Source organism: Thamnophis elegans, chromosome 14 (assembly GCF_009769535.1).
Source record: "Thamnophis elegans isolate rThaEle1 chromosome 14, rThaEle1.pri, whole genome shotgun sequence".
Lineage (NCBI taxonomy): Eukaryota > Metazoa > Chordata > Lepidosauria > Squamata > Colubridae > Thamnophis > Thamnophis elegans.
In genome coordinates, this window is record NC_045554.1 from 8,819,397 (window position 1) to 8,846,338 (window position 26,942).

General features: G+C 46.3%; 1 protein-coding gene across 1 annotated transcript; it reads right to left on the reverse strand.

The window, feature by feature from the left end:
- Positions 1 to 5,744: 5,744 nt before the first annotated feature.
- On the reverse strand, positions 5,745 to 26,195 carry RRN3 (RRN3 homolog, RNA polymerase I transcription factor). Its single transcript, XM_032231276.1, has 18 exons — positions 26,041 to 26,195; positions 20,705 to 20,808; positions 20,194 to 20,250; positions 19,074 to 19,163; positions 18,832 to 18,961; positions 17,585 to 17,641; positions 16,993 to 17,056; positions 15,087 to 15,156; positions 14,491 to 14,589; positions 13,928 to 14,005; positions 12,529 to 12,646; positions 12,018 to 12,148; positions 10,480 to 10,610; positions 9,717 to 9,901; positions 8,874 to 8,982; positions 7,192 to 7,344; positions 6,444 to 6,531; positions 5,745 to 5,903 (listed from the first exon to the last, which is right to left on the reverse strand). Exons 2-18 carry the CDS (start codon positions 20,795 to 20,797, stop codon positions 5,751 to 5,753), a joined length of 1,806 nt encoding a protein of 601 aa, XP_032087167.1. The 5' UTR covers positions 20,798 to 20,808; positions 26,041 to 26,195; the 3' UTR covers positions 5,745 to 5,750.
- Positions 26,196 to 26,942: the final 747 nt, after the last annotated feature.

Sequence of the window (26,942 nt, forward strand, 5' to 3'; positions counted from 1 at the left end):
CCCACACAGGAACATGACCACTAAGCCCCACCTACCCACCTGGTCATTAGGACAGAGAACCGGTTGTTAAATTATTTGAATCCCACCACTGTTATGCATGCAAAAAAGCATCACCCCCTAGGTGACATCTCCCTACATCCTCCGTTATTTCAACCTCCAGAGATGAGAACAAGGGAGGTGGAGGAGGCTGATGATGTCACTTACATGTTCAGCACTCCAGTTGATGCTCCTGGCAAGGGATCGCCTAAATACATGGCCCCTACTTGAGGCTTCTCTGTTGTTAATTTTGGAGTTTCTGCAAGGAAGAGAGACTGCGGTAAGCTTTTGAATTAGATCGATACATACAGGTTCTAATCCCAGTAAGGTTATGGCTAGCTGATGAGAGCTAAATAGCTTGAAATAGATCTATACTAGTCTCCCTTTATTTATTTATCAGCACAAATATTCCTTGCTCCTGGAAGCACCAAGCCTGAAGATGACGAATGAGACTTCGTCGAAACGTCGCCAAGACATCTCCAATTTTACGCGGGAGAAAACCCGAATAACTAGAGACCTATATATATATATATATATATATATATATATATATATATATATATATGTGTGTGTGTGTGTGTGTGTGTGTGTGTGTGTGTGTGTGTGTGTGTATGTATGTGTATATATATGTATGTATGTATGTATGTATGTATGTATGTATGTATACTATATACTTATACACCTGTTTTAAATGGGTTTCTTGAAGCGGGATTGAATGACAGAAAAACTGTCCCTACGGGCTCAGGAGAGGTGGAGGCTGCTTAAGGATGAACCGTCCATTACGACAGCACAGGTGGCCAGATTCTGCACAGTAGCGTTCGTGGCAAACACAGAAAAAAAACGGGAGCCACAAAACCTGGGTGGGCGTGGCCAACTCAACATCGCTCCCACCCAGTCACATGACATACACCCCAGCCACACCTATCCAGGTTTTGTGACTCCTGGTGTTTTCTATGGGAAATGTCTCATCTCTCTCTCTCTCTCTCTCTCTCTCTCTCTCTCTCTCTCTCTCTCTCGCCCCCTTCTCTTTCTTTCCTTCCCTCCATCATTTTCTCATTTCTCTCTCTCTTTCTCCTTTTCTCTCTCTCTCTCACCTGGGCCAGGATCATGGCAGCAGCAACGGCAATGCTGACTCCTCCTCCTGCTGCCGCCACTGTGTGGCGGACAGTGCGGAAAAAACGCTAGGGGCACTTCAGCCTCTTGGCTCTGTAGAGAGGCTCGAACCTTCTCGGTCACGTGACTGGGTCAGGCCAGTGTCTCATGGCGGAGAGTAGGCCGTGGGAACCGGGTTGGCAGGGAGCTGCAGGAGAGGGGTCAAAGAGCCACATGCGGCTCTGGAGCCGCAAGTTCTTACCACCCGTGCTAGCAACTTCCTATCCAGGGAATAATTTCAATTATAAGCCCTCCCTTGTGGTTCTGAGTGCTCTGGTTTATTGCATTGGGTTTGCTTTCCAGAACTTACCTGTGATTCCCGAGCAGGAGAAATAGCTTTCAAAGGGCACACAGCCTGCGGTGATATTTTGGGGTTCCCAAGAAGAAGAAGGAAACATCTCAAGAAGTTGTTTCAATGAATCCTGAAAGGAGGACGACAGACACGGGCTGGAGACCTTACTTGCCTTAAGCAAGCCCTAGAGAGGAAGTGGGGTGCATGGCTGTTCTTCTCCAGCTGCTTACTAGTAACCCCAGTTAATTCCAGCTGGGGAAGTCATTCTCCACCCAATGCTAATGGTTTACCTGTCTGAGATCTCACAGGCATTAAAAACACAGTGTCAGGCTTAAGTTTGCATGCCCACTTCTTTATATCCAAGACCTCCTGGTGCAAAACAACATTTTCACCTGGCAAATCCAGAGAATTTGGAAACCATTAAGCCTGGAACATGGGGATATGGTGGCTCAGTGGTTTCCCTCGCACATATGTGCTAGTCGTTCCCGACTCTAGAGGGCCGTGCTCATCTTTGCTTCAAAGCCGAAGAGCCAGCGCTGTCCGAGGATGGTCATGTGGCCGGCATGACTCAACGTTGAAGGCGCACAGAACGCTGTTACCTTCCCACCAAAGGTGGTTCCTATTTTTCTACTTGCATTTTTTTACCTGCTTTCGAACTGCTAGGTTGGCAGAAGCTGGGACAAGTCACGGGAGCTCACTCCCTTACGGGGCACCAGGGATTCGAACTGCTGAACTGCCAACCTTTCTGATCGACAAACTCAGCATCTTAGCCACTGCGTCCCAGTTATTACTTTATTAATAATCTAATATTAATTACTATTCATATTAAATTAATAAAGTAGTTATTATTAAATACTATTAATTACTTTAATAGCTGGTATTAATTTTGTTCTTGAGAGGGATCAAGAGAAAGCACATTCTAGATTCATTACATGTAGATTATTCAGACAAGCACAATGAAAGCCAACCCTGGCTTGTTCGTTTTTTCCTCTTTCTGTCCAATGTTAGTCTTCAGAGGAGACCAGTGTGGTAGCTGTTACTCCGCACTTAAGATTGCTTGTTGACAAAAACAGAAGAACACTGCAATTTTGAGGACAAATTCATTTCAAACTTTCTCAAAAAGATATTTCGACTCACTTTTTCAGTGCAGCCCAGACAAACCCAGGTTAGAGTGTGGAGGTAAGAAGATGAAGTAAATTATACAGGAAGAACCTTTTCCCTTTAAAGGGACCAGCAGTGCTTTGAAGAAGCCCTGATAAATTTGTTTTTAATGTCTCATTCAATGTACAGAAATTGCAATGTGTGGCTGTGAAAGTTGGACCATAAGGAAGGCTGAGTGCCAAAGAATGGAGGCCTTTGAGCTCTGGTGCTGGAGAAGACTCCTGTGAGTCCCTTGGGCTGCAAGGCCATTCAACCGGTCAGTCCTAGAGGACATCAACCCTGACTGCTCTTTAGAAGGCCAGATCCTGAAAAGGAAACTCAACATACTTTGGCCACCTAATGAGAAGGAAGGACTCCCTGGAGAAGAGCCTCATGCTGGGAACGATGGAGGGCAGAAGAAGAAGGGGACGACAGAGGAGGTGACTGGATGGAGTCACCAAAGCAGTCAGCATGAGCTTAATTGTACTGCAGAGGACAGGAAGACCAGGAGGAATGTTGTCCATGGGTCAGACATGACTTTGCAACTAACAAGATCATATTAGGAGGCCGTTTTGGGGGTATTTTTGCTTCAAATGTGGTAAATACATTTTTTTGCTAAAGAATATTCTAAGTAGGGATTTCTTCCTTGTTTCATTTCTATATTCTTCACCCTGTACGTGCCGGAGTTTGCTAGGGAAGGACATTGTGAATTTTCCCTTACTTAGGATTGCAAACAATCCAGTAGCACTTAGACTTATATACCGCTTCACAGTGCTTTACAGCTCTTTCTAAAGCAGCTTACAGAGTCAGCCTCTTGCCCCCAATCATCTGGGTCTTCATTTTACTCACCTCGGAAGAATGGAAGGCTGAGGTCAACCTTGAGCCTGGTGAGATTCGAAGTGCCAAATTGCAGGCAGCCAGCAGGCAGAAGTAGCCTGCAGTACTGCCCTCTCACCACTGCGCCACCGTGGTACCAGTGAGTCATAACAAATTTCGCAAAGGCAAAGCAGTTTCCCCTCTTTGTCCTGTTGGGACTTTTGTGTCTTTAATAGATGGATTCCTGCTATTTGATCTACGGAGGTTTTACCATCCCTCACCACCGGGGGAAGACGGGAACATTCTCTATTTTGAAATGTTTGTTATCCCTTTATTTCTATACAGAACTCAAGGCATGGGACATACCTAACATACTTTTCCCCTCCTATTTATCTCACAGTGCTGTGTGGGGACTTGGGTGGAGAGGAAACGGCCCAGTCGCCCAACTGTTTTTCATGCCTACATCTCAGTCTCCTAGTTTTTAGGCCAGCATTCCGCCAAACTGGCTCTCAAACTTTCTCACCCATACCCGAGGTTTTTGCTAGAAACCAAAAAATGATCCATTCTAGGGCGAACTGTTGTGGATGGCCGCCTCTTACGCAGGTTATCAAGCCAATATTTAAGATCATCCCAAATGTTTTAGGGGTGTGGTTGTAGAAAATCTGTTGCAGAAAAATGACTTCCCTTATTTCAACCAAAGACGAGTGGAAATTCTGTTAATGGTTAACAATCCAACATTTGCTGCCCAGCTTCTAATTTAGAGTTGAATTTGGAGTTTTTGAGAAAACAATGTCCATGGAAGCAAAAGGGCAAGAAACAGCTGACCAGAAGACTCAAGAAATCCCCTAAAATGGTAAATAGATACGCATGCTAATAATTTCAGAGGGATAATGGTTGAGCAGACAAAAAAAAAAAACACCATTCACTTTTAATAAATAACTTTTAATCTATAGAATTAGATGACAGGTTCTTTCAGCTTTATAAAATGAAACATTTTCATTAGAAATGTGACCAAACCTTCATAAATGAAAAAGATTATTTGCTTGCAGTGATTCCTGGAACTTGGGGTTTCGTTTTTGAGATGACCACATTGGTTTAGGTTTAAAAAAAAGAAGAAAGAAAGAAAATAGCAGAAATTGTAGGTTTTGGTTTTGGTCTGTCCAGGCAGGAGGCGGCCAAGACCCGAAGACAGTAATTCAGCATTGGGTACAAAAGTGTTTCTTACTCCAAGCCAGTATTATCAGCTTATCCAGACAAAGGGCAAGATCTTAAAAATATTCCTCTTGGCATCTGCAAGTTGTTCACCCTTCCAATTTATGACTCCCACCCTGCCTCAAATTTACTTCTAGACCATCTAGGGGCTTGCAAACCAGTGTTTGGAAACTACACACTTCCACGATGATGGAAAACAGCTCCTCAAAGGCCAACATTTGAAATCTAAATTGCTGGAATCTGGTGGAACAGATGAACGGACTGTCTTGTGGAGATTTCAATCTTGGCAGTATACTTCCTGTGATTTTCACACTTTTGGCTGCTGTGCAACAAACCAGGCGCGCTACTGAAGCTAAAACTTTATATAGAATCAGTAGGGTAAACAGCAAGAGTTAGGGCTGGCTCCACCATAATAGCAGCTGTAAAATGGCAAGGTTTTAGCTGTGTGCCACATGGCTGGCTAAATGCCACTTCAGCTGGCATACTTCCTTTGTATTCAAGTGGTACGGAGCACTAGGAGATGATATGGAGGCCAGTATTTTTGTACGCAAAGCAGATACTGTCCTATCCTTTTGACATAAGGTAAAGATTCCCCTTGCACATGTGCTAGTCGTTCCTGACTCTAGGGGGCAGTGCTCATCTCTGTTTCAAAGCTGAAGAGCCAGCGCTGTCCGAAGACGTCTCCGAGGTCATGTGGCCGGCATGACTCAATGCCGAAGGCGCACAGAACGCTGTTCCTTTCCCACCAAAGGTGGTCCCTTTGACCTCTGGTGCTGGAGAAGACTCCTGCGAGTCCCTTGGACTGCAAGGCCATCCAACCGGTCAGACCTAGAGGAAATCAACCCTGACTGCTCTTTAGAAGGCCAGATCCTGAAGAGGAAACTCAAATGCTTTGGCCACCTAATGAGAAGGAAGAAGGACTCCCTGGAGAAGAGCCTCACGCTGGGAGGGGACGACAGAGAAGGAGGTGGCTGGATGGAGTCACCGAAGCAGTCGGTGTGAGCTTAAATAGACTCCGGAGGATGGTAGAGGACAGGAAGGCCTGGAGGAACGTTGTCCATGGGGTCGCTATGGGTTGGACATGACTGTTGTTGTCCCAAGTTCAGAGCTGCAGCTGCAGTTCAACTGGTGGCGATCCGAGACTGGTTTCTGAATTGTGAACAAGAGCGTTGAAAGAGTTCGGCGTCACGCTGATCATGCTGTCATTTTGGGGAGTTTCACCCCTCAAGAAATCATCTTCCTCTTCACCTTTGCCCTGCGCAAAAACACACAACAAATGAAAAAGGAAATGGCAATACGCTGGCTTAAAACAGTATCTGCCAACTTTGGCCATTTGAAGATATAGCACAGCCTTTATTGTCATTGTACAAAATGAATACAACGAATACAAGATGTGTGTTTAGCTTCGCAGAATTCCCCAGAAAGAGAGCGCTGGCTGAGGAATTCTGGGCTTTGAAGTCCACACGTCTCCAAGTGGCCAGAAGTTGAACACGCTGCTTTAAAGAAAGAAAACCATAAGCCCTTTCCAATTCGTTTTTCATCACTGCTCTTTCCCTGGATTTGTGGGATGGTTGCTGAACGACCTCCTCAGGAGGACCAAGGACGCTGAAGATCCTGGAGTTCACAACATCTGGGAGCTGCAGGTTCCCCACTGCTGATCTAAGCTGATCTCCTTCAACAAAAAGCCACCCCCACCCCCCCAATGTGAGGGAATCAGCCAACTTCCCAGCCCAAGGGAGATGCAAACTTCCTTCGCAAGGAAACAGGCTGATGGAGCTTGAATGGAACTGCTCACCTCATTGATGGGTTCTGGCGTCTCCTTGAGGTCCTCAGCACTCTGCTCTTCCCAAAACTGATACAAAGGATTGACTGTGTTCTTTGATCTGCGGAAGAGGGGATAAGAGGAAGGGCAGGAGAGGGAAAGACAAATATGAGATGTTGCTTAACAGGAATTCTAGAGAGTTGAAAGTACTATTGCCCATCCATCCATCCAATCCATCCATCCATCATCCATCCATCATCCATCCATCATCTATCCATCCATCATCTATCCATCCATCCATCCATCCATCCATCCATCCATCCATCCAATCCATCCATCATCCATCCAATCCATCATCCATCCATCCCATCCATCATCCATCCATCCATCCATCCATCCATTCCATCCATCCATCCATCCATCCATCCATCCATCCATCCATCCATCCATCCATCCATCCTGAACAATGGTTAGAATGCAGTATTGCAGGCTAACTCTGCTGACTGCCAGGAGTTTGATCTTGACCGGCTCAAGTTTGACTCAGCCTTCCATTCTTCTGAGGTGGGTAAAATGAAAACCCAGATTGTTGGGGACAATATGCTGACTCTGTAAACCGCTTAGAGAGGGCCGTAAAAGCACTGTAAAGCAGTATATAAGTGCTAATGCCATATTATCCAATGTGGCAGGAGATAAAATACAGGGACGAAATAAAAAAACCGGAGTTGAAAAGAACAGAAAAAAAAAATCACATTTCAGGTGAGGGTTAAAAAGGTGAGGGTACCTTTTGAGAATGTAAGGATCGAACGGGAAAAAACTGTCAAGGGGGTTTGTGACCATCTCCACCGACTCCCCCCCACAGCTGCTTCGGACAACTGGCAATATTTGCCTCCGGTTCCTCTCAATGATGGTGTCACAGAAAGCCACTTGGTACTTCCTGGAAGGGGAAGAGGAAGAGGAAAGGAGAAAAAGAGAAGTTATTTTGAAAGGTATTTTCACAAACGGCCATCCATCTGATTCATCTACCGTATTTTTTGGACTACAAGACGCACCAGAATATAAGACGCACCAAGATTTTGAAGAGGTAAAATTTAAAAGAAAAAAAAAAAAGATTTTGCCCTCCCCGGCCCCCAGGAACAACCTCTGCACACCCCGTTTTTTGTGAAAAATGGGGTAAACAGAGAGTTTGAGAGGCCTGCAAAGTGCTTCTATTGGGGGGGGGTGTTTGGGGAGGCAAAAATGGGCCCGTTTTGTGACAAGGAGTCTGTTTCTGGTTTCTGCTAAGGCTGGGTCAGAACAACTACTATTTTCCCTTTCCTTAGCTTTCCTCCTTTTGCTGAGGAGGCAAAGACAAATCCTGAAAAGTTTGGGAAAAGATCCCCAGGGTGTCAGTGAAATTAAGAGTAGAGTTTCTGCCAAGTTTTTCTTCTCAAACAAGTATCTACTCCTTCCACCAGGTTCAGAGAAGTAAAATATGAGGTTTCTATCTTTGACTGGCTAGACTAGAAAGGTGGAGATGGAGTAGGGCCAAGATCTGGATCTTCAACAGGCTAATAAACATTTCTAGATGCATCAAATCCTTTCTCCCTGTTTGAGCGACAGCAAGAGCTACAGATGAGATGGCTTTACATTTTTGCATTCAAGAAATGCCTTAGACCAAGGATGTCCAATCCTGGCAACTTTTAAGATTTCTGGACTTCAATTCCCAGAATCCTCATGGCTGGCTGAGGAATTCTGGGAGTTGGAGTCCACAGATCTTAAAGTTGCCAAGGCTGGACATCCTTGCCTGAGACTGATTTCAAACGTATAAGAAAGAAGGAAAAATGCACCCCCCCACTATCGCCCCATTTCTATATGCATTCAATAAAATGGACAGAGTCCTTCTACAACACGCTCCAAATTTTAGAGATATTGTTGACACAAATAAATACATGGTTAGAACAAATGGTGGGAGACCAAATCTTGTTTAAACTGGAAATTTTTCTCCTAGGTATAATTCCAGAGGGGTATAAGAAAGATACACTTTATTTAATTATTCATGTACTAACTGCGGCACACATAACTTATGCACAATATTGGGGAAAAAATACACACCACCAGAGCTAGATATAATCAGAAAAGTGTTGGCTTGTGCAGAAGCAGATAGGCTCACTCTTGAACTTAAAAATAAAGGGGAATCAGAATATTTTGAAGTCTGGAACAGATTTTATGACTGGTATAAGACAAGGTGACAAGACTGGAACAAACCGTATATACTGTGATTGGACAGAAGGATTGATAATCTATCAAGTAGGCGAATTGTCAATAGTTGTGATTAGTTGTGTATAATATTAATGTATAGTCACTCCGAGTTCGCGGTACTGCATTGTTTTAAATGTAAAAATAATAAAAATATATTGGAAAAAACACCCCAAATAAATACACTTAATGAATAAACAAACTTTGCAAGAGAGAAAACGATTGTACCTGGTGAGGGCAGCAAAGAGACTCACAATGGTTGGCAGGCACACCTTTAGGGGGTTTAACTGGCACAGAATGATGCGCTCAAAGTTTAATCTTTGTAAGTAGGCCAAACCTTGAAAACAGAAGACCACAGGAATATACTACGCTCAGTCTTGGCTACATTTCACAAAATTCAATTCTAACAGAAACACATTTAAATTGCTCTGATGTTGTGGAGGCTTCCAAAAGACACTATTCTCCGGGAAACTTGGCTTAGCACAGGGGTGTCAAACTGAAGGCCTGTGGGCTAGATCCGGCCCACAAGGTGCTTAGATCTGGCCCGCGGGCCAGCCTCAGAGACAGCGAAGGGCCAACCCACAATGCCTCTGCCAGTGGAAACGGAGCTCAGGGAGGCAGGGTGAGCTCCGCTTTCACTGGCAGAGGGTTGCAGGAGGTTGTCGCGGCTGAAAACGGAGCCTCGGTGACTGATGTCGAGCTGGCCCTGGGGGAGTGAAGGGAGTGAGGTCAAGCACAACCCTGATGCGGCCCTCAATGAAATAAGAGTTTGACACCCCTGACTTAGTAGATTCTTAGTAGATCAATGAGAAAAATGCATAAAGGTAGTTCTCAATTTACAACCCTCATTTTTAGTGATTTTTTTTGAAGTTACAAAATCACTGGAAAAAGTTTGAAAACAGCACTGGAAAAAGTAGGCAGTTTGTGGGAATGTAATGATTCTAGGCTGATTCCTCTCTTGACTCCACCCCACAGGTCCAGCCTGTCCTTTGCCTCCTGCATCCAAGGCTAGAAACGGACACGTTCCGCCCACCTCTTCTTCTGCTTGTCTGGGGAACATCGTCTGCTCACCTTTCTTGAGATTTCCATCCAGGATCTGCTTGTGGCGAAAGATGACTATGTAGAATACAGCCTGGCAGGCGGCGTAGAACGGACCGTGGAGCGCAACGTCGCAAAATGCTCGGGACCCCGTGCCCTGATTGTCGATGTAGGTGTGCAGCCAGCTGACCAGGAGATCTAAGCAGGTTTTCACCGTCCTGAAAATGATTTTTAAATCACAAAAACAAAACCTGGCTAAGTAACCAGAAGTGGGCTGACATCTTTGGGATGGAGCCCTACTAGGCAGGTTAATCCATCCAAGAATCACTCTTGTGACTTACTGGATTCTTCGGAGCATAAGACGCACCTCCCCCCCCCCCCCCGGCCCTAAAAATGGATGAAAATTTAGGTGCGTCTTATAGACTGAATATGGGCGTTTTGGGGCTCCCAAACATTCCACATGTCGCATTTTTGCCCTCCCCAGCCCCCAGAAGCACTCTGCAGTGCTCCCCATGGCCTGTTTTTTCCCCAAAAACGGGTCTGTTTTTGGGCTCCCAAGCCCTCCGCGTGTCACATTTTCGCCCTCCCAGGATCCCAAAAGCATTCTGCAGCCCAAAATCGGGCATGGTTTTGGCAAAAATGGGCCCGTTTAGGGTGAAACAGGCTGTGCAAAGCAGTGCAGAGTGTTTTTGGAGGCCTGAGAGGGCGAAAACGCGAAGGTCAAAAACTGTTTTTTTCTTGTTTTTCTCCTGTAAATTTAGGTGTGTCTTGTAGTCCAAAAAATATGAGTACTTACACAATGGGGATAAACTTGGCCCGTGCCAAAAAGCTGCCAATGTAGTTCCCGGTGGTTTGCCGGATTACAGCAGGAACGTTGGGATTCTGTAGCTTTTTCCAGAGATGCTCCACAAAAGCCTCTGCAATTACCTGGAGGACATACAGAGCTATTAAGGCTGGGGCAGTGGCCACAAGTATCAGTCGGTCAGTCAGGGGAAAAGATTAACTATAAATAATTGGGAGTCGGAATCCCAGGTTTATTTTATTTATTTGTTAAATTTATTTGGCCCCTGTCTCGCTGTGGGAATTCTCCAGGTGGCTTACAACAATAAAAAGGAATCAAAATGAAAAGGTGTTCAGAAGTAAATTAATAGAACAATAAACCATTTCAAAGGAACAGATCGGGGATTAAATACATCTATAGTTCCCAATGTACTTCTTCTTTTTTTTTTCCACTTCCAAACATTTTTAAAATTAGGTTATAGAGTATTATAAAATGCAAAATACAAAAGTAAATAAAAGAGCAGTGAGAGGGAAGGGGGAGAGAGAAGTGGGGAAAGGTAGGGAAAAAAGTATTGACTTCCGACTAACTTCCGGATACCATGTTTTCCCAAAAATAAGAAAGGGTCTTATTTTCTTTTAACCCCCTGAAAGAAGCGCTTGCCCTTATTTTCGGGGAGGTCTTATTATTATTATTATTTTTGAGAATTTTTTTTATTGTTTTAGTTAAACAAAAAGAAAAAAAAAAGAAAAAAAAATCATCTTTCATTACATCTTGCTGAAAGCGTATCGATTGGTTACAAATACATTCCGTGCGTTTCTTTCACTGTCTTTACATATACTTCATTCAAAACATGTTGTACATTTTAATTCAAGAAATAAAAGTTATATATTTTACTATCCCTGTACCATAATTCTCATTTGGTTACCATTGTTTAAACATGTTTTTATCTAGAATCATTTATATTAGAAGACACAACCACCTACTGGCGTTCATTTGCAATTTCAATAGATCTCCAATACCATTACACCTTTATGACATGTTCTAAAATTAATTCGGTTAAGTAAGATATCTAAGCATTCCCCCCCCCCCCGCCCAGTAACACACCTGTATGTATCATTAAATATTGTCCATTAACATTTCATTGTTATTATTGTAGTTAACTAAAGGTTATTATTTTTGAGGTGCAGGAGGTGACTAAAGGTTATTTTTGAGGTGCAGGAGGTGGCAAGTGTGGTCACCTCATGACTGCCGCTGTGTTGCAATATTTTCGGGGGAGGGCTTATTTTAGTGCATGCGCTCAAATGCCCGATTGGGCTTATTATTATTCAAGGAGATCTTATTTTCAGGGAAACAGGGTAGTTCCTAATGTACTTCTTGTCCAATTAAACCAAAATCAACTGTATTCTCTCAGGGATTTTGGGTGAGGGCAATAGCAGAAGGTAACTTGGTAAGTTTTAGCCAGTTTAACATTTCCTTGGAGATGGAGATAGGAAGATCTAGTTAAGGTGCGGGAGGAGACATAAGAAGGAAGGGAATTAAAGTTGACTACTTACCAATCTGAAACTAGAGAGGTAGAACATGATGAACTGCACATGACATGATCCGTGGGTGGTTAAAATCAGCTTATCAAAGATAGCCACAAGGTCTCGGTATAAGTCTTTGGTGTTGCCAACATCAATTTTCCCTAGGAATAAAAAACATTCATGTTGCGAGAATTAAATTCTAAGAAAAATGAGGAGCTTTTAAAAAAGGCTGTGGCTTCGTGCAGCTCCCGGAGGCTGAATGTTCTATCATTAATACATCTATTAGGCACATCCTCTGAAAATCATGAACGGGGAAAGATTGACTGTCCTTAATTAGAAGAACTTGAATGGGATTAAGAGGAGCAAAAACCGTGGAGTTAAAGGATGACATGTTTTCCATTTACATGCCCAAATTATGAATTATGGCAATAACACTACAAACATCATCCAGGAATTCCTTTCAAGTGGGCGCCTACATTAAGCCCAAATGCTCAGCTCAGCACTGCCAAATAACCCTGGGAAACTGCCCCAGGTTTATTACCATTAACGTAGCATACATCTTTAATGTAGGAAAACATCACGATCATCAAGATGTCGAGGCGTTCTGCAATGGGATGAGCCATGAGTTCACTCTTCTCCATATTCTCCCCATCTTCATCCTGTTAAAAAAATCAAAACCCGGCTAAATATAGGTAGTCCTCAAACTTAACAGCAGTTCACTCACTTTCTGAGAGTGGGAATAATCAACCAACGGAACAGAAGTTGCCTTCAGAAGTTGTGGGAGGTTTCATCTCTGGAAGCTTTCAAGAAGAGGCTGGACTGCCATCTGTCAGAAACGGTGTAGGGTCTCCTGCTTGGGCGGGGGGGGGGGAGAGGGGGTTGGACTAGATGACCTTCAAGGTCTCTTCCAACTCCTATGTTCTGCTATTCTATTCTGTTCTACTCTGTTCTGTTCTATTCTATTCTTCATTCCATTATTCTATTCTATTCTATTCTAACCTTATTCCGTTCCATTCTATTTTCTACTCTAATATTCTATTCTACTCTAATTATTCTATTCTATATTTTATTCTTATTCTATGTTATGTTCTATGTTCTATCTGAAGAGGCCCAGTGCTATTGTATCTTCTTTTAAATAGCAAAAAATCACGTATACTTCCAGAAAGCTACATCAATTTTAGGTTCCACCACAAAACTGCGGACGACAAAATCGCGGTCGACGAAAGCGCGCATTTGACGTCATCACAGCACGACGAAAACATCGCGCTGTGATCGAAAAATGTAAAAATAAAGCGAAAACCTTACCCTAACCCCCCCAAACCTAACGCTAAACCTAACGCTAAACCTAACCCTTAACCTAACCCTAAATCTAACCCTAAACCTAACCCTTAATCTAACGCTAAACATAACCCTAACGCTCTAAACCTAACCCTAACCCTTAACCTAACCCTAACCCTAACCCTTACCTTTATGTGAATCGGCTTGCTTTAATTTTATTTTTATTTCAATTTTTAATTTTTTTCGTCGCGCTGTGATGACGTCAAATGCGCGCTTTCGTCGATCGCGCTTTTGTGGACCGCGGTTTTGACGGGTCACGCAAGTTTAACAGCAAGTATAGTTTGAAATGCAACACCACAAACAGTGTATATCGTCTGTACTGTTTGCTACAAGGAGACAAATTGCTGGGAGGCAGATTCCCCATCACCATCTTGTTTTCCTCCCCAAAACCTAGGTGCGTCTTATACTTCGCAGCATCTTATATTCCAAAAATATGGTAGTTACAATTTGAGTAAGAGAACTTCAAAGCAACAATGGGAATCAACAATGAGATTAAAAACTGGCTACATTTCCTGATAAGAAACTATTCTTAAAGAGCTAAAAAAGCTCTTTGGCCTGTAAGATTTAGAATAATCTTAATACCGTTTAATGAGCAAATTTACCATATTGAAGAGTCCCTTCTCACCGTTTCCCTCTTCTTCTTCTTCGGCAGCTTCAATATCTTTTCTTGGGGCGCTTACCTGTTGAATTAAAATGGGATGGGCTTGAGTATTTCTGAAGTTATAGTTAAGGTATAGAAGTGTATAACAAGTGAGAGGTCCTTGGTACCCTCTGAACTTTGTTGTTTTCTTGCAGACTTTTCATTACCCAAATTAGGTAACATCATCAGTGCTAGAGAAGAGTGTTCCAGGAATCAAGAGCAAACCTCACTCCTTGCAACACTGATTATGTTACCTAGTTTGGTTCATCAGACGTCTGCAAGAAAACAAACAAGCTCAGAGAACACCAAGGACTCCTCATTTCAACCCAGAGTGACAAATATTCTCCTTTATCAATGTATATAGCAAGTATATTCCTTATCTCATTGCCCAACAGCTCAGTAAATACAAACATAGCAGCATCATTTACTGAAGGAATATGAAGTTTGCAAAGTTAAACCAGTTTTCACAAGGGGAACTATGGAGACCCTTTATAAAAACCCCAATTTGCAACATTTTGTACTTACATCAATTTTTAGCAGCTTCTCAACAACCAGCTCCAAAATGTCATGCCTCAACGCTGGGATATATACGCTTATTCGCAGCAAATTATGGAGATAACATTGCTGAAATGGAAGAATTTCCCATGAAAACACTGTCAAGGAATTTTAGAAATCACATCTAGAAAACTAAGAGAAACAAATCTTAGGACCTTGGGTTTTTATATCCTAGTTTAGAATCATCACATATTTAAATACAGCATTCCTTAAAATCCAGTTTTTATCATACTGCTCAAACACAATATATCATCAGAGGTATTTTATCTGAGAAAGCAACTGGGATTCATTTAACGTTTCTTAAGTTGCAATTTGTTAATTTCACACATGCTAAGCCATAAGTTATGCTGTGGCCAAACCAAACACATTGGGCTTAGCAAAGATAAGCAAAACTAATAATTAAATATCCAAAGGAGAAGACGGCGTCAGGAGGAAGGGATGGACCACCAGTCTGTTTCTGAGCCATCGAGATTTTCCACCAACAGATTTTTTTGCCTTTTAATTAAACGAGCAGCAGAGACCAAAAGCACGAAAGAATCTTCATTTCCAGAAAATCGGGTACTTACTAAGGTTCTTTCTGACTTGTTAATAAAGGGAAATTTTTCAGCCAGCACTGGCATGAGAAATTGCGGTGTCCTACAACACAGAAAATATAAGCCATAGATAAGCAAAACCATCCTTTTATTTAGTTTGTTGTGTGGACTACAAACAAGGTTTAAAGAGCGTAGAAGAGCAAAACACAGATGCAGCAATCTTGGGAAAGTGCTTCCAGAAGTGATCACACCGCAATCAATTCATAGTCTAGAAACAGATAGTTTCTAGACTATGAGATCAGATAGATAAGACTGTTCCTGTCTGTCCTATGCATGTTTGAGGATTCTGATTGTGTTTACCGGTTTCTCCTTCTCTATGGAACGTCATTTTCCCCCAATGTATGATTTGCTTTTCAAAAAAAAACAACACCCTGGAAACGTGGTTTTGTCAGTGGGCTTAGGGATCACGAATGCAGGAGGGGCCAGTTAAGTGGTTGATCTGATTGTGTTGCTGCTGCCATGGATGGGGTTGTGAGTTTTTATTGTTGCGAATGTTTAATTAGCTGCCCAGAGTCCCCTGTGTGAGAATTGGGTGAGCGTATAAATTTGCTTAATAATAAATAAGAAAAAAAATAAAACGTTTGCTTTGAAGATGCAGCACAGAGTGGCAATATCCGGGTGACCAGGACTTAACGCTGGAGAGGGTGAGGCCACATCATGGATATGTAGAGGATTGCGTTTGTGGTGAGAAGTCAGGGGTTTGTTCTTTTAATAATAATAATAATATGTTTATAGGGAGGGATATTCATGTGATACATGAAGAGCCTCATGCTGGGAAAGATTGAGGGCAAAAGAAGAAGGAGGGGATGATAGAGAAGGAGGTGGCTGGATGGAGTGATTGAAGCAGTCAGCGTGAGATTAAATGGACTCCGAAGGATGATAGAGGACAGGAAGACCTGGAGGAACATTTTCCATGGGGTTGCTATAGGTCAGACATGACTTCATAGCTTCCATTTCCCCGAAAATAAGACCTCCCCGGATAATAAGCCCAATCGAGCTTTTGAGCGCATGTGCTAAAACAATCCTTCCCCCCAAAATAAGCCCTCCCTGAAAATATTGCGACACAGCAACCGTGAAATGACCATGCTTGCTGCATCCTGCACCTCAAAAATAATAAGACCTCTCCAAAAATAAGGCCAAGTGCTTATTTTGGGGGTGGGGTGTGTGAGAAAATAAGACCCTGTCTTATTTTCGAGGAAACACGGTAACAAGAACAAAATTCACGTGTTTCCTACCTTAGCACATGGCCGGGCATTGCTGATACTTTCTAGAATCCTGTCTGGATGGGGCAATGTAATGTCAAGTGTGAAAGACTAGGCCCAACTGTGAAGCTTCAATTAAACTGATTTCATTGTTGAAAAGCCTATGTGCAGGAATCCTCTCAACTAACACGTTGACACCTTGTTAGAATTAGATGAATTAAACAGCACTCAAGCCGTGACACGTCAAAACCGCGCCCGATTAAACCGCGTTGCTGACGTCATCAACAGGGTGACAACAGCCAGCGCGGAGAAAGAAGGGCGCTTTAAATAGCGCTTTGAAAGCAAGCCAATTCAACTTAAGGTAAGGGTTAGGTTTAGGATTAGGTTTAGGGGGGTTAGGTTTAGGGGTTAATTTTAGGTTTGGGGTTTACAGCGTGGTTCTGTCTCCGCGCTATTGTCGCCCTGTTGACGTCAGTGATGCGGTTTAGTCGGGCGCGGTTTTGTGGTGGAACCCACTCAAGCAGCGTTGGATTAAGTTCTTGTGACTATGTAGGATTTCTAGGCTGATTCCCCTTTTCACTCCACCCCCAGGTTCTACCACTCCTATCTGCGGGCAACCAAAAAGCAGCTTTTGTTACACACTGTCTTCCCCCGGCCCAGAAAGATATTTAACTTACAAAGGGACATATTTCACAATGGTCTGCAATGCTCTGTGGCAGGTGGTGAAGCTCTCGACAACATCTGCAGAGAGAAAAGCAACCTATTAACCCAGAAAGTTCATGGACACAACTAGATTTCTACTTCAGCCGTGGTCAAGACCTTCTGTTCTGGCCTAGGCTTCCCAAGAGCATGAAGCAAACTCCTTGTCCTGACAAAATCCGCTTTTATTAACTGACTGTCAATTCTGCTCATTCACCTCCAGCAGTCTTTCAAGGGAGGATTTACAGTCCCAGACCTCATCTGGCTTGGAGAGCTGCCAGGCCGAGATCTGCACAACTTGGCAAGGAGTCTCGGAGAATCACGAACCAATGAAGCGAACGAATGGTCTCCTGCAAACTCCACTCCCCTTTCGCTCCTCCTTTATTTCCTCTAGGAGGGGGCCGCTCATTGTCCACCTGTGGCCTTACTCCCAAGTCAACCCCTGTTCTTTGGCTGTTTCCTTCGTCTGGCAGTTGCCCATGTGCACACTGGGAACAGGCTCCAGCTGCTCGTCTGCCTCACTGATGTCTGACTCTAAAGGCAGCCGATAGCAAAAACAGAAGTACTCACTTTCATCGTCATCTGAATCGGAGATGTCCACATCATTCTCCCGGATGGTTATTCGGGCTGGGTAGAAACAGAGGGGCTTATAGTTATCTTGTTGATCATAAACAACAACAAAAAAAGCCTTGCAGAGCATTTTACAATGAATGAATGAATGAATAAATGAATCAATCAGAAACACAGCTTTTCTTAACAGCTTTACAGTCGTCTTCCACAGAGCCTTGGAGGCTTTGAACCCAAGCTCCATTTCCTTGCCTTGAATTCCTATTATTAATTCCAAAATAAACAAATGAGAAACCACAACTGCTATTATTACTCTGGGCAAAAAGGCAATTTTATATCTTAATCAAAAAATGAATTAGTACGTTTTTTGGCAAGACAAATTATTACTATTATTATCATTATTATTGGCTAGCTCTGATGATGTCAGAGAGCAGCAAGGACCCTTCAAGACAGATTTTATTATTATTATTTGTAATACTGAAGAATTATTTTTCCCTCCTCCAAAGTAGATTCATTCTATTTGAGGTGATGTATACAGAGAATCTTTCTGTTTCCTGTTTCTTCTTTTTTAAGTGGAGTAGTTGTGTTCTTAGGGGTGATGGTTGATTTTTTTTTGGGGGGGGGGCCTATTAAAATATTTTCTATTTCTTAAAAGAAAGGGAGGAGAGAATGAAAGTAAGACGGGGGGAAAGAAGAAAAAGGTAAGGAGAGGATGGAAGAGAGAGGAAGAGAAGGAGAGAGGGTAGGAAGGGGAAGAGGAAGAGTAGGAGAAAGGTAAGGGAAGAAGGAAGGGGAAGGAGAGGAGGAAGGGAGAGAAAGAGAAGGAGAGAGGGTAGGAAGGGGAAGAGGAAGAGTAGGAGAAAGGTAAGGGAAGAAGGAAGGGGAAGGAGAGGAGGAAGGGAGAGAAAGAGAAGGAGAGAGGGTAGGAAGGGGAAGAGGAAGAGTAGGAGAAAGGTAAGGGAAGAAGGAAGGGGAAGGAGAGGAGGAAGGAAGAAAGTAGAGAAGGGAGGGAGGGAGAAATAAAAGGAAAATAAGGTGGAAGGGATGGTAAATAAAGCAACCCAAACTGTATAATATAACCTATTAAATGAAATAATAAATGTATAAGAACGACAAATGTAAAGAAGAAAAATAATTATGTGAATGCATGCTTAAAATGGTATGTAAGAGAACAAAAAATATTTAAAAAAAATTCTGGGAAAAAATATTTTCTATTTCTTTCAGTAAAACTGGGGAAAAAAAATACTTACGGGGTACAAAATGCGAAACGATCATTTGCAGGCATGGCCTGAGATAGATTGTCTGAGCAGACACTAAATTACTCAGGAAAGCGAGATATTCCTCCACCACAGACTGGCTTCTTCTCAACCATGGCACTTTCTGCGTTTTTAGAGACAACAGGATCAGAAGTTGAAGCATCTGTTGTGCCTCCCCCTTCCCCCCCCAAAATCCAAAGGAAAAAGCGCACCCAGTGCAACCAGAGAATTCTTACCAATAGGATGGTAATTAGTTGTTCAAACTCCTTGGTCAAAAATGTAACAGAAGACCGGAATTCAGAGAGCCAGTTAATAATCTGGTCATCCTAAAAATAGAAGCCATCATATGTTAATTACTGAATCATATTGGCTTTTAGGTTTTAGCTGGGCGGGGGGGGGGGGGAGGTTAGTTTGTTTTTAAGATAAAGACCAATAGCCTGCCACATTTTGCTCACACATTGCTTGTCATAACTTAAGTGTGTCAGCTAGATAGATCAGTTTTAATTTTAAAACAGCAGAAGAGTTAAAGTTTTGTGGGGTCCTTGGTATTCTCTGAGCTTCGTTGTTTTGATTACCCAACTGTTGTGGCCCAGCAGGAGCCGTAGGAGCTGCAAACAGACTCCGACAGCGAGGGGCCTTATGAGTTGGCTCTGGAAGAGGTGGAGGACCCTGGATAGGGTTCCGACTCCGAGCAGGGCGCAGAGAGGCTGGTTGGCCACCAAGAGGCGCCTGAGGCATGGAGCAGCGGTGAGAGCCGAAGGGAGTGTGCTCATGACGTCAGGCCTTGGAGCAGTGTTGAGGAGACAAGGGAGGTGGTCCTGGATGCCCGGCAACGCCGGGCAGATCCAGGGAAAAAGCAGCTACGCAGTTACAAAAGATAATTGGACCCAGCTGGTTGTAATTAGGCTCCTCTCAAGATTGTATTTAAGGAGGGACTCGGGGAGGAGTCTGCTTTGCAGGATTCAACTTCATTCTTAACGCTGGAGAAGCTGTTATCTGTCTCTGTCGAAGTCTGAGTTGCTGCCAAGGTTCTTATGTGTTTGTTTATGCTTGGGCTTTCAGCCACCAAGATTTCCTGCTAATAAAGTGCTGTAGAATTCCAGTTAAGCCTTGTCTCGGCATTTGTTACTGGACGGAGGAAGGGGTCAGAACATCCAACTAGGTAATATCATCAGTGCTAGGAGGGAGGGAGGTTTGCTCTGTCTCCCTTCTAGCACGGAGGTTCTAATAAAATGTCTACAAGAAAACAACCAAGCTCAGAGAGCATCAAGGACCTCGCAGTTCAAGTTATTTATTCCATTCTTTCTTAAATCTAAGGAGGCATTCCAGAGTATTTGAACATTATAGATATCTTACTTTTATGTCTGGATCCAACAGCTGATGTTTCAGCAGATCAAACTCAGTGGTCTTGCCCTGAAAGAGAAAACTTGCAACCTGCATAAAGAACTCCACGAGGAGTGGTGCGGTGGCCTAGAAGCGGAGCTCTTGCCTCACAATCAGAAGGCTGTGAGTTCGATCCTAGGGAGAGGCAGATATTTCTCTCTCTGGGCACAATTAGAATATATAAAACTCCACATTGGCAACAGGAAGGGCATCCCGCCATTAAAACACTCTGCTAGTTGCCATCAAGTTGCCCAGACTCCACCCCTCAAGGGATTATGGTGCCGTTAAATGATGATGATTCTAAAGAATTCCACAAAACCTTTTCCCCAGATATAGTAATAATTCCCTCATCAGTGGAGAAAAACAAAGATGAAACAATTCCTCGAGGATGAATTACTAATGTTAAAAAGAGAAAAATGTTATGAACACATTCCATACATTTGATGGTTTTTTTTCCTTGCAAACTCCACCCTACAGCATTTACCTGTTGGTATTTCAGTAGGATCTCTGCCAAGGTACCGCCGAATCTGACCGTCTTCCTTGGCGGCGATCTCAGAAATTCATCCTCAGCCAACATGTCTGAAAATCCTAAAAAAAATTAAAAATAAATCGCAATGTAAGATTGGCATCTGACCATGAAAGTGAAAATCATTTGATTTTGATGAATCCACCAGGATAACCAACCAGTGTTATTTATTCTGGGGAGGATGGGAGTTGTAGTAGAACCAGGGCCTCGAGTTCTGGCAGGACAACCTACCCCCCTGCAGCCCAAATGCAGCCAGGTGCTGGGGAGGATGGGAGTTGTAGTAGAACCAGGGCCTCGAGTTCTGGAAGGACAACCTACCCTCCTGCAGCCCAAATGCAGCCTGGTGCTGGGGATGATGGGAGTTGTAGTAGAACCAGGGCCTCGAGTTCTGGCAGGACAACCTACCCTCCTGCAGCCCAAATGCAGCCTGGTGCTGGGGAGGATGGGAGTTGTAGTAGAACCAGGGCCTCGAGTTCTGGCAGGACAACTTACCCTCCTGCAGCCCAAATGCAGGCTGGTGCTGGGGAGGATGGGAGTTGTAGTAGAACCAGGGCCTCGAGTTCTGGCAGGACAACCTACCCTCCTGCAGCCCAAATGCAGGCTGGTGCTGGGGAGGATGGGAGTTGTAGTAGAACCAGGGCCTCGAGTTCTGGCAGGACAACTTACCCTCCTGCAGCCCAAATGCAGGCTGGTGCTGGGGAGGATGGGAGTTGTAGTAGAACCAGGGCCTCGAGTTCTGGCAGGACAACCTACCCTCCTGCAGCCCAAATGCAGCCTGGTGCTGGGGAGGATGGGAGTTGTAGTAGAACCAGGGCCTCGAGTTCTGGCAGGACAACTTACCCTCCTGCAGCCCAAATGCAGGCTGGTGCTGGGGAGGATGGGAGTTGTAGTAGAACCAGGGCCTCGAGTTCTGGCAGGACAACCTACCCTCCTGCAGCCCAAATGCAGCCTGGTGCTGGGGAGGATGGGAGTTGTAGTAGAACCAGGGCCTCGAGTTCTGGCAGGACAACTTACCCTCCTGCAGCCCAAATGCAGGCTGGTGCTGGGGAGGATGGGAGTTGTAGTAGAACCAGGGCCTCGAGTTCTGGCAGGACAACCTACCCTCCTGCAGCCCAAATGCAGCCTGGTGCTGGGGAGGATGGGAGTTGTAGTAGAACCAGGGCCTCGAGTTCTGGCAGGACAACCTACCCTCCTGCAGCCCAAATGCAGGCTGGTGCTGGGGAGGATGGGAGTTGTAGTAGAACCAGGGCCTCGAGTTCTGGCAGGACAACCTACCCTCCTGCAGCCCAAATGCAGCCTGGTGCTGGGGAGGATGGGAGTTGTAGTAGAACCAGGGCCTCGAGTTCTGGCAGGACAACTTACCCTCCTGCAGCCCAAATGCAGGCTGGTGCTGGGGAGGATGGGAGTTGTAGTAGAACCAGGGCCTCGAGTTCTGGCAGGACAACCTACCCTCCTGCAGCCCAAATGCAGCCTGGTGCTGGGGAGGATGGGAGTTGTAGTAGAACCAGGGCCTCGAGTTCTGGCAGGACAACCTACCCTCCTGCAGCCCAAATGCAGCCTGGTGCTGGGGAGGATGGGAGTTGTAGTAGAACCAGGGCCTCGAGTTCTGGCAGGACAACCTACCCTCCTGCAGCCCAAATGCAGGCTGGTGCTGGGGAGGATGGGAGTTGTAGTAGAACCAGGGCCTCGAGTTCTGGCAGGACAACTTACCCTCCTGCAGCCCAAATGCAGGCTGGTGCTGGGGAGGATGGGAGTTGTAGTAGAACCAGGGCCTCGAGTTCTGGCAGGACAACCTACCCTCCTGCAGCCCAAATGCAGCCTGGTGCTGGGGAGGATGGGAGTTGTAGTAGAACCAGGGCCTCGAGTTCTGGCAGGACAACCTACCCTCCTGCAGCCCAAATGCAGCCTGGTGCTGGGGAGGATGGGAGTTGTAGTAGAACCAGGGCCTCGAGTTCTGGCAGGACAACCTACCCTCCTGCAGCCCAAATGCAGCCTGGTGCTGGGGAGGATGGGAGTTGTAGTAGAACCAGGGCCTCGAGTTCTGGCAGGACAACTTACCCTCCTGCAGCCCAAATGCAGGCTGGTGCTGGGGAGGATGGGAGTTGTAGTAGAACCAGGGCCTCGAGTTCTGGCAGGACAACCTACCCTCCTGCAGCCCAAATGCAGCCTGGTGCTGGGGAGGATGGGAGTTGTAGTAGAACCAGGGCCTCGAGTTCTGGCAGGACAACTTACCCTCCTGCAGCCCAAATGCAGGCTGGTGCTGGGGAGGATGGGAGTTGTAGTAGAACCAGGGCCTCGAGTTCTGGCAGGACAACCTACCCTCCTGCAGCCCAAATGCAGCCTGGTGCTGGGGAGGATGGGAGTTGTAGTAGAACCAGGGCCTCGAGTTCTGGCAGGACAACTTACCCTCCTGCAGCCCAAATGCAGGCTGGTGCTGGGGAGGATGGGAGTTGTAGTAGAACCAGGGCCTCGAGTTCTGGCAGGACAACCTACCCTCCTGCAGCCCAAATGCAGCCTGGTGCTGGGGAGGATGGGAGTTGTAGTAGAACCAGGGCCTCGAGTTCTGGCAGGACAACTTACCCTCCTGCAGCCCAAATGCAGGCTGGTGCTGGGGAGGATGGGAGTTGTAGTAGAACCAGGGCCTCGAGTTCTGGCAGGACAACCTACCCTCCTGCAGCCCAAATGCAGCCTGGTGCTGGGGAGGATGGGAGTTGTAGTAGAACCAGGGCCTCGAGTTCTGGCAGGACAACCTACCCTCCTGCAGCCCAAATGCAGGCTGGTGCTGGGGAGGATGGGAGTTGTAGTAGAACCAGGGCCTCGAGTTCTGGCAGGACAACCTACCCTCCTGCAGCCCAAATGCAGCCTGGTGCTGGGGAGGATGGGAGTTGTAGTAGAACCAGGGCCTCGAGTTCTGGCAGGACAACTTACCCTCCTGCAGCCCAAATGCAGGCTGGTGCTGGGGAGGATGGGAGTTGTAGTAGAACCAGGGCCTCGAGTTCTGGCAGGACAACCTACCCTCCTGCAGCCCAAATGCAGCCTGGTGCTGGGGAGGATGGGAGTTGTAGTAGAACCAGGGCCTCGAGTTCTGGCAGGACAACTTACCCTCCTGCAGCCCAAATGCAGGCTGGTGCTGGGGAGGATGGGAGTTGTAGTAGAACCAGGGCCTCGAGTTCTGGCAGGACAACCTACCCTCCTGCAGCCCAAATGCAGCCTGGTGCTGGGGAGGATGGGAGTTGTAGTAGAACCAGGGCCTCGAGTTCTGGCAGGACAACCTACCCTCCTGCAGCCCAAATGCAGCCTGGTGCTGGGGAGGATGGGAGTTGTAGTAGAACCAGGGCCTCGAGTTCTGGCAGGACAACCTACCCTCCTGCAGCCCAAATGCAGGCTGGTGCTGGGGAGGATGGGAGTTGTAGTAGAACCAGGGCCTCGAGTTCTGGCAGGACAACCTACCCTCCTGCAGCCCAAATGCAGGCTGGTGCTGGGGAGGATGGGAGTTGTAGTAGAACCAGGGCCTCGAGTTCTGGCAGGACAACCTACCCTCCTGCAGCCCAAATGCAGGCTGGTGCTGGGGAGGATGGGAGTTGTAGTAGAACCAGGGCCTCGAGTTCTGGCAGGACAACCTACCCTCCTGCAGCCCAAATGCAGCCTGGTGCTGGGGAGGATGGGAGTTGTAGTAGAACCAGGGCCTCGAGTTCTGGCAGGACAACTTACCCTCCTGCAGCCCAAATGCAGGCTGGTGCTGGGGAGGATGGGAGTTGTAGTAGAACCAGGGCCTCGAGTTCTGGCAGGACAACCTACCCTCCTGCAGCCCAAATGCAGCCTGGTGCTGGGGAGGATGGGAGTTGTAGTAGAACCAGGGCCTCGAGTTCTGGCAGGACAACCTACCCTCCTGCAGCCCAAATGCAGCCTGGTGCTGGGGAGGATGGGAGTTGTAGTAGAACCAGGGCCTCGAGTTCTGGCAGGACAACCTACCCTCCTGCAGCCCAAATGCAGCCTGGTGCTGGGGAGGATGGGAGTTGTAGTAGAACCAGGGCCTCGAGTTCTGGCAGGACAACCTACCCTCCTGCAGCCCAAATGCAGCCTGGTGCTGGGGAGGATGGGAGTTGTAGTAGAACCAGGGCCTCGAGTTCTGGCAGGACAACTTACCCTCCTGCAGCCCAAATGCAGGCTGGTGCTGGGGAGGATGGGAGTTGTAGTAGAACCAGGGCCTCGAGTTCTGGCAGGACAACCTACCCTCCTGCAGCCCAAATGCAGCCTGGTGCTGGGGAGGATGGGAGTTGTAGTAGAACCAGGGCCTCGAGTTCTGGCAGGACAACCTACCCTCCTGCAGCCCAAATGCAGCCTGGTGCTGGGGAGGATGGGAGTTGTAGTAGAACCAGGGCCTCGAGTTCTGGCAGGACAACTTACCCTCCTGCAGCCCAAATGCAGGCTGGTGCTGGGGAGGATGGGAGTTGTAGTAGAACCAGGGCCTCGAGTTCTGGCAGGACAACCTACCCTCCTGCAGCCCAAATGCAGCCTGGTGCTGGGGAGGATGGGAGTTGTAGTAGAACCAGGGCCTCGAGTTCTGGCAGGACAACCTACCCTCCTGCAGCCCAAATGCAGCCTGGTGCTGGGGAGGATGGGAGTTGTAGTAGAACCAGGGCCTCGAGTTCTGGCAGGACAACCTACCCTCCTGCAGCCCAAATGCAGGCTGGTGTTGGGGAGGATGGGAGTTGTAGTAGAACCAGGGCCTCGAGTTCTGGCAGGACAACCTACCCTCCTGCAGCCCAAATGCAGGCTGGTGCTGGGGAGGATGGGAGTTGTAGTAGAACCAGGGCCTCGAGTTCTGGCAGGACAACTTACCCTCCTGCAGCCCAAATGCAGGCTGGTGCTGGGGAGGATGGGAGTTGTAGTAGAACCAGGGCCTCGAGTTCTGGCAGGACAACTTACCCTCCTGCAGCCCAAATGCAGCCTGGTGCTGGGGAGGATGGGAGTTGTAGTAGAACCAGGGCCTCGAGTTCTGGCAGGACAACTTACCCTCCTGCAGCCCAAATGCAGCCTGGTGCTGGGGAGGATGGGAGTTGTAGTAGAACCAGGGCCTCGAGTTCTGGCAAGACCAGCTACCCTTCCAGCTTCGGCCTTGGATGGCCAACAAAACCCCATCGCGCAGAGCCAGATAGAAGACACGACTCCTCGTGTCTGGCCTACCTCACAGGGCTGTTGTGAAGTAGTAGGCGACACAAAAGGAGGGGGGAGCGAAAGACCCCCACCCATCCCCGAGTCCTCCCCCTCCTCCCCCGCCTTGTGGCCCGCACCTTCTCTCCCCGCTCGGCAGCCTCCGCCGGGCTCAGCCGCTCTCCGTCCTCCCCTCGCGAAACCTCCGCCAGCGCCGCCGCCTCTTGCCCCTCATACTACCCGGAGAGTAAGAGAATCTCCTGCGCACGCAGTCGCCACTACTTCCGCCCGACACCGGAAGCGAAAGGGCGCTTCCGCCCGGCTCCCGAAGGAGAAAAGAGGCAGCCGCCTCTTCCGGCTCGCGATCGAACACCGCGGGTTGGCTGGAATCTCCCGAGGCGCCTGCGCAGAAAAGAAAAGGGGCGGGGCTGCCCGGAGGGGTTTTATTGTAGGATGGGAATAAAACGAGCGTGAGAATATTCATAAAACGTTCTTATATAGGAAAATGTCAATAAAATTAAAAAGAATTCTTAATGTTTCCGCTATCAATTTTTTTCTTTTAGAAATAAATGCAATAGATTGCAAATAGTTAAAAGATAGAATACAACAGAATATAGAATAGAATAATTTATTGGCCAAGTGTTATTGGACACACAAGGAATTTGTCTTTGGTGCAGATGCTCTAAGTGTACTTAAAAGAAAGTTTTCCATGATGTTGCATTTTTTAAAAACTTTCTTCTGGTTACTTTTAGACCACTTAAAAAAAAAGGAAAGAGATATTTACAAATCAATGCAATATATGGCAAATAGTCAAACGTTTCCCCTGCAAAATTAAAAAAACAATGAGAACTGGAAAGACAGTTGTGTGACCCTGTAAGAAGATTAAAATCCTCCGGCTGGATGGTTCATAGTTGCCAATTTTAAGTTTCCAAGGGGGATCCACCTTCAACCCCCTTCAATTTGGATCAAACCCCCTTCAATTTGGATCCAATATCTCAGGGTGACTCAAACCTAAACGTAAAGGTTCCCCTCGCACATATGT